This window comes from Hylaeus anthracinus, unplaced genomic scaffold (genome assembly GCF_026225885.1).
Source record: "Hylaeus anthracinus isolate JK02 unplaced genomic scaffold, UHH_iyHylAnth1.0_haploid 3, whole genome shotgun sequence".
Classification (NCBI taxonomy): Eukaryota; Metazoa; Arthropoda; class Insecta; order Hymenoptera; family Colletidae; genus Hylaeus; species Hylaeus anthracinus.
Window position 1 is genome coordinate 6328503 of NW_026535284.1, and position 12303 is coordinate 6340805.

Consider the following 12303-nt stretch of genomic DNA (forward strand, 5'->3'; position numbering starts at 1 on the left):
AAAATCTAGTTCGACTTAGTTTATTATATTCTATGCGTGACACCTAGTTCGACTTGATTAGTTATATCGATTATATGAAATTCATTTAGTATTAACCCTTTGCACTCGAGGCCTTTTTTTCTTGTATCTATCAGCAACTCTAGATGCTTTCTTAGTATTCTATTGTCACGAATGGTAAGCTTAGATTGACTTCGGAAATGAGATCTCTAATTTGAGATTTGAGAATCAGATCACTTTTGCCTCAATGACAATCGTTTTATTGACACTTTGAGTTCCAAAGAAATTAAACCTAGAGGAAACCTAGTGGTGACTGGGAGTCACCTCTCGAGTGCAAAAGGTTAACATTTTGTATTAATTTTAATTGAACTTCATTTACTATGAAATTCAATCCGACTCCATTCGTCATACATTTTCTATTAATTCCAGTTGAACTTCACTCGCTATATTTCTTCGATAAAATCAATGATAACTGAAAGTTTCCCTCAGGCCAGCAGGAATGACACGCAAGGAAGTAAACATTTCTGTTTTTGTTGGCATGTTGCAGGCGGTATGTGCTGGTCTTCTATCAGCAACGGTCGCTGCAAGGAATTGTTGTCGCAACGAGTGACAAAGGAGAATTGTTGCGCGTCGAACGCGGCGGCGGCGACCGCGTACTCCGAGGAAGACCTCAATAGCGAGAAGCTGTTTTTTTGGGGCGTGCTCAATGGAGGTGTTCAGTGCCGTCCTTGCAGAGGTAATCGATCAAATTCATTCGACAGGTGGATTCGTCATACGAGAAACGGATAATTTCTAAGTTATGTTATGTTATTGCTTTAGCATGCTGATTTTCATATATTTATATACATTTATTCATATATTATATTATAATTTATATGAAATATTACTTATATTCGTGTATATATTTTTTTTTAGGGTATTATTACAAGCAACATATAGTATAAATTATGATAAATAGAATATGATCCAAAGGATATGAATTCTGAAATTTTTAAAAAAATTCTAAAAATGCTTCTTTTCTTGTCTTAAGTGTCAATGTCTGGCACACATAAATGCTTCGTTAGTTTATTGACGCACGTGACCGTTCTACCAATGTCTTCCTGTTTGTTTGTATTCTGGACGGTGCACTAACAGTTTCGCATAACGAACCGTTTAGAGGAATGATTGTTTGATTCGTGGAACGTAGAAGAGTTCTGGAAACTAATCGCGTATGTTACCCTCACTTAAAGTGCGACTTGTTTACAGCTTATTCGACTGATTGGCTCAAGTCTTTTCAAGATCAAAAATAGAATATACTTTTCAACCTCAGGATTTCTCAACTTTTAACATCACCTAAGTCTACTTTTCTTTAATACTTATGGAAACAATACATTCTTCAATTTTTCATTAATTTTTCCATTTCTGTTTACCATTTTTGATATATGCAATTCCATCTACAGAATATGTAGATTAATTAATGATTGTGTACATTTTCACCCTGGCACACAATCATTTACAAAGCAATCTTTATATACTTTAATCCTTTTGGTATAATAATCCACTTTTGTCAACTAATATTTAATCACTAACCCTTACTCAATGTAAGCTTCCAAAAAATCCATTTTTATCGTTAATTACCGCCAGAAAAACTTGCTCATACGCATGCTGGAGGATTTAAATGACGGGGCGGAGTTTATAGTACTTTCCTCGCGAGTACACACGGTACTTTCCAAGACCACCATGGCGTGGCGCGTCCCAGGGGTGGTTTATAGCATTCTTCTCGCGCGTACACGCTAGTTTACAAACCCACCATGGTGTAGAGCAAAGAATCATCGCCAGTAATTCGTTCAAGTAACTCAGAGGTCATTTCTTTCGACAGAAAGCTGTGCAGAAGTGAGGTGTGAAGAAGGGAAGAAGTGTGTGGTGCGCAGGGGAAGGCCAAGGTGCGTGTGTAGCCCCGAGTGCAAGGCGCCAAGAGGCGGTGGTCCAGTTTGCGGGACGGACGGAAAGAGCTACAAGAATCTGTGCAGGCTGAAGAAACGCGCGTGCAAGAAGGGAAGCCACGAGCTAGCGGTTGCCTATAAGGGCCACTGCCAAAGTGAGTATGTATGAACGAGTTAGAATCATTATCACGACCACAATTGCAATTGAATCGCTTCCGACTGGGCCGTTTCGGATTGAACGTTCTTGCTCGCTGCGCTTTCTTTTTAAGAAACAGTAAATTATGAAGTATAGCTCCTTTCTTCTAGTGAGCAGTAATGCAGACCACATTCGCGTGTAGTGGAAATCCACAATGGAATTCTCGGAGGCATTCGAATGCAAACATCGATTTAAGTACACATACACAGTTTACGTCCTATTGTTTATAGAACAATAACTCAATGGTCAATTTTCGCATCGAGAAAAGTGTATAACGTTACAGAAATGATATAGATAAGATGCATGAGCCTTTCAGAAAGTACGTTGCACTTCCTGAGAATTGTTTAGTTTTAGCTAAATATTAAGACATTTGTTGAGATAATGTAATAATGTTTATAACATGACTCTGTCTTCTGTTTGTTTCGTGAAGTTGAGCATTTTAGCTTTTGGAAAGCTCGTGTGTAGTTAAAAATTATTGCAACTAATTGAACCCTGTAGTTGCTTTCAATTGTTTTACATTTCTGAATGCACTTATCGATAGCAAATTGAATATTGAATATTTGTATTTAATTTTTGACTGAATATTCATGAAACATTAAAAGAATTGATAGGTAATCATTTTTTATGTTTTTACATACACACACATACACACAAACACATAGACTAAACAGACACGTATGTCGCACTCGAAACATACTCGTAGAATAAATAATAAAATAATTCCCCAAACAGTAAACAAACACCCCTCTCGGTGTGTTTTCGATTACATTAGCTGTAGAAATTAATTAAATTTCTCTACATATTGTTTTCACGAGTATATAGCTCTCTTGGAGTCGTAATCGAGGAAAGATTAAAAACAGTACGATTTTTCTATACAAAAAAAAATGGTAAGTCTACTTTGAAATTGTACAGAATTAATTTCTACCCCTAAGAGACTCTTTCAAGACATATTTCAATTTAAGAAAGAATCGTGCACTTTTGGCTTTGCTAGCTTCATATCCCCTCAGAGAGAACTAACCCAAGGGTTAATTTTCTATAATATCGATGCTCTCATGTACACATCAAAATGAAATAATACCACACAAGTATTAGGAGGTTGCATTGAAAGCTGCTGTTTATGTATACGTGGATTTTACTGCGAATACTGTATTTTATGAATTGTTAAAACCACATGCAACAGTCACCGCCGAACGTTATTGCCAACAATTGAAGCGTTTACACGATAATTTGATAGAAAAACGACCATCAATTGCATGAAATCGCCGAAAAGTGATCCTTCACCACGACAATGCTCGGCCTCGTGTTGCTAGAACTGTAAAATAAACACTGATGGAGTTATCTAATTATCATTTGTTCAGATCGATGCAACATGGTTTGGAAGACTCATATTTCCGTAATAACGAAGAAGTTGAAAATTGGGTTGCTGAATGGATAAGCTCGAAAGATAAACCCTTCTTTCGTCGCGGAATTCAACTTTTATCAGAAAAGTGGGAAAAAGTAGTAGCTTTTCAGGGCAAATATTTCGATTGATACTTTTATATACTTTCTATTGAAATAAATGCTCAAGAAACACAAAAAAAACAGCGGATTTCAATGCAACCTCCTAATATTATAGTCACTGGTAGGGATCTTGTGAGGTCGTAAACCAAAACAGCAGTTATTACTTTATTGGCACAAGTAACTGATCCCTAGGACGACAGGGATGTCGCGGCTCTAAGGATACATGCCGACGTTGCACCTCGGGGTCCCAACACTAAATATGTTTCGTTACGAGTACCTGGGCTTTTTCCAAATTGGAAAAACCAAATACTCTTAACGATGACTGCTTGAAACGAAAAAGTCTTATGATAATCAATTCATCCACTGCAGAATTACGTGCAAAGATACATAAAAAGAATAAAGTTATTGAAATACGAACCTCCTAATTCTGATATCGTACGGTTCCGAACGAAAAGTCTAGCTCTACCCTTGTCTAAAAAGGTGTCCAATTCCTAATTGCGGTCTGCTTAAGTTGTAAAAATCGATCTCCGGCCGATTTTACGACCTCACACGATCCCTACCAGCAAGTATACTAATTATTCCCTATCACTGTTACCTTTCCTCACACCCTTGAACCCGGAACAACCATGCCCTTCCAAGTCACGCGAGGCCCCCGTTGAAGGGATCGTCTCTACGACCGGAAGCGCGTGATCCCGTGGTGAAAATCGGTCGTAGGGCGCGCGTACACGAAAGACAAGAAAGGAGGGGTTGTCGCATGCATCTATCACGGGGGCGGTTTACGACTGTGCGTAATAACGTGTAAAGTGTCGAGCAGGTTCGTGCGCACGGGTCCGGTGCGGCCAAGGCCGGAGCTGCCTGTTGGACCAGAACCTGAGCCCGCACTGCGTGAAGTGCGCCCGCAGGTGCCCGCAGCCACCCCCGCAACAGCGAGCCGCCGCACGCCCCGTTTGCGGGGCCGACGGAAACACCTACAAGAGTGCCTGCCACCTGCGACTCGCCGCCTGCCGCGCAGGTCGCGCCATTCCCGTCGCCTATAAGGGCCACTGCAAACGTGAGTTTCTCCTTTTTGCTCTTGCTCCTCTTTCTTTGTCTTTGCTTTGTCTCCCCCACTTTTGCCCCCGAGGTCTGTCCCGCTCTTTCGACGGTGTTTCCCTTCCAGGCCCTTTTGACTTTACGAGCCGTTGTTCCCCTGCTTCGATCTTTCTCTTCTTTCTGCCCCCCTTCTTCTAGCCTCTGTTTGCCTTTCCTTGGGTTTCTCTTTGGCCTCTCTTTAGCCTCTCTTTGCATTCTCCTTAGCTGTTTTTTAGTCGGTTTTTCAGCACAGCGGTGCACAACTCACCCGCCCGTAAAGGCTCGTTCTCACCTGTCGAGCTACCCGGAGGACGTAAGAATTGTCTTCTGGCGGTTTGTTTTGATTTTTAGCTTGGAGGGTTTTGGAGTGGTTTTTGGGGGATGTTTTTAATATTTTCAGTGGAATTTGGTGGGAAATTTTATGTAGTGGGGATTATGTCGGTTCGGTACTTCGCTCTTAATCCTTTGACCTACACGCTGTCTCCCTCGGGCCATAGTAAACAGGAAGGTAGGAAGACCAAACGAAACACCATTTATTGTTTATGGCTCAAATTTCTTACTACGAGTCTTACTCGTGGTTGTAGGCCAAAGGGTTAATGAGATGATTTTTTTATGGTCAATTTAACTAGATATAGTTCAACTTCAAGAAACTACTTGGCTCGTGCAAATCAAAGCTGACAACTAATTTTTGTATTGAAATGAAGATGTGACTTGTCCGTTACAATTGAAGTTAATTGTAAGTGAACCCTGACTTTTCAATTGTACCCGGAGTTAGTTATAATTGAACCCCGCGTTTTCAACTGCATTTCAAGTTAAACTATAATTGAAACTCGATTTTTCAACTATACCTGATGTTAACTATAATTGAAAATTAAATTATAATTGAAACCTGACTTCCCAACTGCACCTCATGTTAATTATAATCGAAGTCTGACATTTTAACTGCACCTGATGTTAACTACAATTTAAGTCTGACATTTTAACTGCTCCCGAAATTAACTATAAATAAAAATCTTCTTTATTTAGTACAACTGCAGTAAATTGTCATTCGTTTTTCATTCGTTTGATTGATTCAATAAAAATGTAACGAATTGATGCCTAATTCTGCCATATGGTCACACTCAAGTTTCCAGAACGACAAATGTCGCGATATTCAACTGCATGGTGCTCAAAGTGGCGGCTTTGTGTCACGTGAAAACGGACCTTAATCTCGGTCGAATGAACCCACAGAGAAATCGTAAATATCGAGCGGCGTGGGGCGTTGAGTTGCTGATACGGGGATTGTGTTTCGTCGGGTAGAATGGTAGAGGGGGGGTTCGAGTCCTTGTTTTGAAGGATCCACGAGGGAGGGTGGAAAAGACGGAAAGGAGCGTCCGCTGATTGATCGACTACCGACGTTTTAACGCTTTTTCTTCGTGTTCGGAATTTTTGTTCGACTGTTCCGGCTGGCTTTCTCTGCTTTCTCCTCGTGCCATTGTCTACTGTTCTTCCTTGGGTTTGTTTTTCGTCTGGAAACTTTTTCTAAGCTTCCCTGCAGAAGCGTCAATCCTTTCCGTCATTATGAAAATAGAGTTTGTAGTCCAGTAATACCTCTCTTATTCGTGTTAATCATCTATGAACAATTACTATCTATCGTTTGCAATATATTTGACTCATTAATAGAATTACACGATAGGAGCATTGATGGATGTTAATAATAAAAAATGTTTGATGTCTAATTTAATTTAATTTCAAAGTTTTACTTGGGTTATAAACTGGAAAATGGTAGTGAAAAGTCGGTATTAAATTCAAAGTTTTTGAGTTAATTCTCACAATGTAGGTATCACTGTCCTTGGTTATTAAAAATTTGATTTATATTGATGAAAATATAATTTATTACAATGGAATGATTTAGTATCCAAAGAACATATAATGAAGGTTTTAATGCATTTGAAAATTTGACCGTATTGCATGATTGTAGCAGTTTATGTGTTGCTTCATTTATGAAGAACTGAAGCAAGTGAAATTCGATATGAATTTGTATTTTAACTTCTTGTATTTTACCTATTTTCTGTAAATTATTATTATCTTGGTTCACATGGTTATAATGTTTTGTTATGCGAATTGGTGCAATTCTCAAAGGTTTAATTCCCCGTCGCGAAACCATCCACATTTATCAACGCATTTTGTGCTTTCTTTCGAAGGCACTACCTGTTGCTCGTAGCGTGGAAGAGCAATTAAACGAAGGAAAACGGGTGTAAAATATAGGGTGCCTCTTGTGAAGTCCGATGGGATCGATAATAACGAGTTTCTACGTGTGAAACGAAAAACACTTTCATAATCGAAACAATTTCATCACCCTGACTGATTTAAAAATACATTCTTTTAACATTTCCCATGTACCGCCAAAGACATTTACAAGTATAAACGCTGACTTCAAAACAAATTTACATAAAACATTTCAGAGAAGAAACCTCGTCAAAGTAATTAACTTTAAAATTCTGAATAGTCTTCACCCATTTCCGACCACGATACATCGAATATTATCAATGCACGCTACTATTTACAATTAATTATACATAAATAAATTCTCCCAACATGTGCAAAATACCATACAACCAGAAAATCGACGCGATAACGTATCATTCGCCATACGATATAAAGAAGCCCGCTCATGGAAAAGAGGCGAGCAGGAAAGGGTGAAGGACGAAGTCGGGGGAAAAGAATAAAAATAAAAGGGGGAAGGGGAGGGAAAGTTCACTTCATTGGTGAGCAGGCGAGTAGCCAGACTGCCGCTGCTTCGCATCGGAATGTACCTTATTGTTGTCTGGTTTGCACAGTGCCGAATTCTTCTGACAGGTGCCATAAAGTCACCGAGCGGAGTTATGCCCAAACAAGAGACTCCGTAGGGAATAACAAACTCCTTGGCTGCACGAATGTCTACCAGGAGTAACCTTTCGACCTCCTTTTTCCATCGGAATTGTCCGCGCTAAAATCTTCCTCGCTAAAGTTTCGCCTTGTTTTCGCATTCCCTGCTACCGGAGAGAAATTGCGAGATATAAAAAGACAGGTCATCGACTGCGATCCCCTGCTGTAGTTCTATAATTATTTAAATGGAATTCCGGCACCTCGTTGTGAGCTTTTTTTTAGGATTAGTAGGGGATGATGATGCGGAGAATTCATGCAATTCATGGAGTTTGTGGAATTCACAAAATTGAGGTTTATCCATTACATAGAATTCGTAGATTTGACAAAACTCGTAACTTGTAGGACTCTTGTAATTCACAAATCATGGAATTCACAAAATATGTATAAAAAATAGATGGAAGTGCACGAAATTTACCGCAAGCAAACTATTTACTTTTTCTTGGTGAAGTTATTCAACAATGTGAACTATATTAATTTAAAAGCTGTGAAATGTTTCTTCCTGTATCTTGAGACGTGGAATTCGCGAAGTTTATAAGATTTATCCATTACATAGAATTCGTAGAATTCGTGGATTTGATAGAACTCGTAACATATAGAACTCTTACAATTCACAAATCATGGAATTCACAAAATATGTATAAAAAATAGATGGAAGTGCACGAAATTTACCGCAAGCAAACTATTTACTTTTTCTTGGTGAAGCTATTCAACAATGTGAACTATGTTAATTTGAAAGCTGTCAATGTTTCTTCCTGAATCATGAGATGTGGAATTCACCTCCGGACAATTGTACTCTTCGCCCTCTCTAAACTCGGGCTGTATATAGCTCCAGTAATGCAGCAATTCTACGGATCGTTGAGATTTCTTCAGTTTGGTCTGCGGGTTTATAGCGTTACCTTCCAGGAACAAAGAATGAGATCTTTCTTCTCGGAAAATGAAATCTTCTTCGGTCTTCTCATTCCTCGGCATTCTTTACAGCCTCCTCCTAGTCTCCGGATGTTTCACCCGTCGGGTTATCCTTTTCCCAAGGATAACAGATCTCGGTCGTGCGCATATTCCGCGAAACAGCCTTGTGCCTCTTTCAGACTCGCTTTCGTGGTCTTTACCATTGCCTGGCGTTCTTTTCCTCGATGGTTCCAGCTACTGTTCTCGTCCCTTTCGATTAAGGGAATAAGCTTCGAAGGAAAGCAGCAGAGAACACGAGTGGATAGTCAGGAGGTGACAGGAGTTGGATGTGAGGAAAATTTAAAAAAAAAAAAAGGACGAAACAGGAGGAACTATATTTCTATATCCAAATATTAGGTTATTAGCTCTAGATAATCTACCTGGGCGGTTGATAATTTTAATTTGATTGCTTGCTAGGACTAGTAAACAGACCAAAAATGTTTAAATTGGCAAGCAAGGGAGACTACTATTATTCATAGTTTTTCTCACTGCCATAATTGACGATATCGATTATAGAGCTAGAGTGTTTTTCGCACATGTCTATGAAATCCAAATATATGAAAGAAAATATATATATAAAAAATTCTGATTATCAAATTCCTAAGAAATTTAGATAGAAATACTACCAATATGGTCAAACCGTGAAGAGAAGAAGAGTCAAACAGCACGGGGTCAAAATCGACCCAACGTCCTAACCAGACGATCGATCAGCCGGGGGGGGGGGGGGGGGGGGGGGGGGGGGGGGGGGGGGGGCTCAAACGGACAGGACGAGGCTACTAACTCGTCTTCGCGAGTTTTTAGACGCGGTCCCCTCGAAGGCGTATCGCAGGAGGCGCACGATTTTCGTCGGTGCCCTCACCGATGTCCGCAAATGCGTGGATTCGAGAAGAAAAGAGGGGGGAAAGAAACAAAAGTGAGAAAGACAAAAAAAAAAGGAAAACATCGGGAGGCAATCGCAAGATCGTTCCAGGAAGTTCATCGACCGAGACGCGATCTGCCTGGCTGTGAGAGAGAGTAAAAAATTATAAAAAAGAGGGAAGACAGACGGGGCAAGGGACAGACTCGATGGAAGGAGAAAGAGACCGAGAGGGGGAGTGGTACCAACGGCGGGAAGGGGGAGAGGAAAGTATCGCTTTCTGCGTATTCCTTCGAAGAAGTCGTAATAAAGCCTGTAACTTCGGGCGTAAGATCAGCGATTGCCACGGTGAGGCTGGCCAGTCTCTTTTACCAATATGGCGGCACAATCCTCATCGAATACGGTCACGTGATCCCGTTTCGATCGTTTCGTCTGTTAATTACCTTGGGATGTCTCCTGCTGGGAGGACTCTAGAACTTCCGTGAAGGAAGTTTTCCGAGTGGAGATCGACAGAGGAGTTCATAGGGATGAATAGTTTCTATAGTTTGTCAACTATAAACGTTACTCTTTGCAGAAATGGGGATAGAGTAACTCTAGAATTTTGCACATATCTTCGTTTAAATTATACATACTGGGGAAAGAGTGAATTAATTATATTCTGCTCCTAGGCTAAAGATCATCTATCCAATATGTATAAAGTAACCTCATTTCGTGGACTGGCAGATGACGTGGGTTGAAAACGTATTTAGAGTTGTTAGTGCTTACTGTACTGTCCAGGTTGTTACCTATGTCGGATATTATTGTACATGGTTTGACATTGTTCGTTTTCTTCTTTGGAACGTCTGCGTTTTAACACAGAGGATCATCGTTAACCCTTTAACATGATTTGACGTGGTTTGTTTACATCTTTAGAACATCTGTGACTTCTTATGGAACATTTATTAAATATGCATAAGAAATAAAGGACTCACAGTAATTTTTATGAAACTTGTCACATGGATAGAGCATAAAAAAATAATACATAGAAAAATAATACATCCATATCCTGTTTCAATATGGTGATAGTCATGCTCTAGGAGTGAACTGTATACGAAAAGAAAGGGAAATTTTTGAGTCACCTAATACATCGATACAAAGTGGTTCTTTTGAAAAATTTGACAGGCTGGCCACTGGTGTGAATCTGCCTATAGGGACCTCCTCCGAAGCTGATCGCTCTCTCGATTAGCAGTCCGGCGCTTGCGCGTACAACGTATCACGGTAATGCATAAACATTGAATCAAAAACTCGTTAGGGCAATCAGTGCGAAAAAGTGAGAGGAAATCGGCACGGGCATGTAACGAGTATATAACTCGAGGCCGTTTGGGGATAATCCGCGGTTTCGTCGTTGATTTACGGCGCGTGGAATGCCAAGGACGTGTAAGCCACGTTTTTCCTGTAATATCGGGTGATTTTGCATGTAACGCCGTTCTGTATCTCCGTCGCGAAATAAGTATGTCTCGTTCGTGTTGCGACATCTCATGAATATTTTAATACGTGTCATTTTCCGAATACCTACCCTCTCGTGAAAAATGATCAACATGATCGGTGATGAAAGTCGTTTACGACATTGCACGCTTGTACAGGTTGTACTATGGAATTGGGATGGTTTGGAGGTAGTTTGAGCTGTGAAGAAATAGAAGATAGGATAACTGATTGATCTTAGATAGTTTGAGTAATAAAATAAATTTTCATTTTGTAGACGAGCATATTGTAGGAATCTAAATCTAAATTGTTTATAAGAAATGCCCACTGTTCGTACTATAGAGATAGTTTGAGATGTGAAGAAATAGAAGATAGGGTAATCGATTGAGCTAGATACTTTGAGTATCAAATTTTCAACAACTGATTAATAAAATAAATTTTCAAGTTGTAGATAAGCATGGTGTAGGAATCTAAATCTAAATTGTTTATAAGAAATGCCCACTCGATCTCCAGAGGCAGGTTAAATTCTGAATTCTGAGATAATTATTCTGAACTGATAATTATTCTAATAACGAATAAGAAATAAACAAATTCCTACCTAGTGTTCGTTTATAATTTCAGTCCACCATCTACTTACATTCTATATTTAATAAATAAAAATTTATCTAAATATCTAATCAATCAGGAAACCATTGCGAATAAACATCCCTCTGCAATATTGTATTCGTTCTCCATAATTGGACTAAAGTACCAGCCGACATCTTCGTCTCCAAATTCACCCTCTCCCCCCAAAAAGAATATCATCAAAATCTACAGGCGTGATGCTCTCCGTCGATGATTTTCCCCCTCTACCTTGCAGTGCACGGTCATTGGTATCGTCGAGGTCGTTAGCACGACAAATAATTACCAAATTTCGTTCCCTCCTGTTCCTCATGAGGATAACTCCGCGAAAGGTCTAATTATCGTCGGTCTTCCGGTAGGCTCGTCGGTCGCACGTTAGTCCTTCCGGCGGCGGAAGCAGATTGGACGCTAAAGTAATAGCCACGCGTGCATAGTTATCGCGGAAGAATAGACGAAGAGGTCATCGAGGCGAAGAAGGGTTGACTCACGTGCAACCATGACGAGGTGAGCCTGAGGACAGCAGATTTTCATCGTTTAATCGAACCCTTTGGATTACCGGTTACTTTGACATGCCCGGTGCAATAGTATAGAGGTATAGAGGTATAGACTCACACGTGTACCTGCATAGAGCGTGTATGGCTCATGCTTTTCACGTTTGGATCAAATTCTGTGCCATGTAGGATAAAGAAACGTAGGATAAAGAGTTAAAATTAAAAAGTTTCGGGACATTATACTGAATAATTTGGATCTAACCCTGTAATTTCGATGAATAGTAGATAGCTATATACATAGTCATACACGTAAATAGTATATACATAACTATATTA

At 39.8% G+C, this 12303-nt stretch overlaps 2 protein-coding genes across 3 annotated transcripts in view; both read left to right on the top strand.

The window, feature by feature from the left end:
* LOC128894060 (tyrosine-protein kinase receptor torso-like) overlaps positions 1 to 12303 on the top strand; it is a 296503-nt gene that overhangs the window by 121332 nt on the left and 162868 nt on the right. The window lies entirely within an intron of this gene.
* Positions 1 to 12303, top strand: part of LOC128894073 (follistatin) — an 81429-nt gene that overhangs the window by 38592 nt on the left and 30534 nt on the right. For both annotated transcript variants that reach the window (XM_054155535.1, XM_054155534.1), the window contains exons 3-5: positions 545 to 733; positions 1856 to 2074; positions 4430 to 4666. In XM_054155535.1, the coding sequence (XP_054011510.1) occupies positions 545 to 733; positions 1856 to 2074; positions 4430 to 4666 (645 nt within the window). The remainder of the gene's footprint in view (positions 1 to 544; positions 734 to 1855; positions 2075 to 4429; positions 4667 to 12303) is intronic.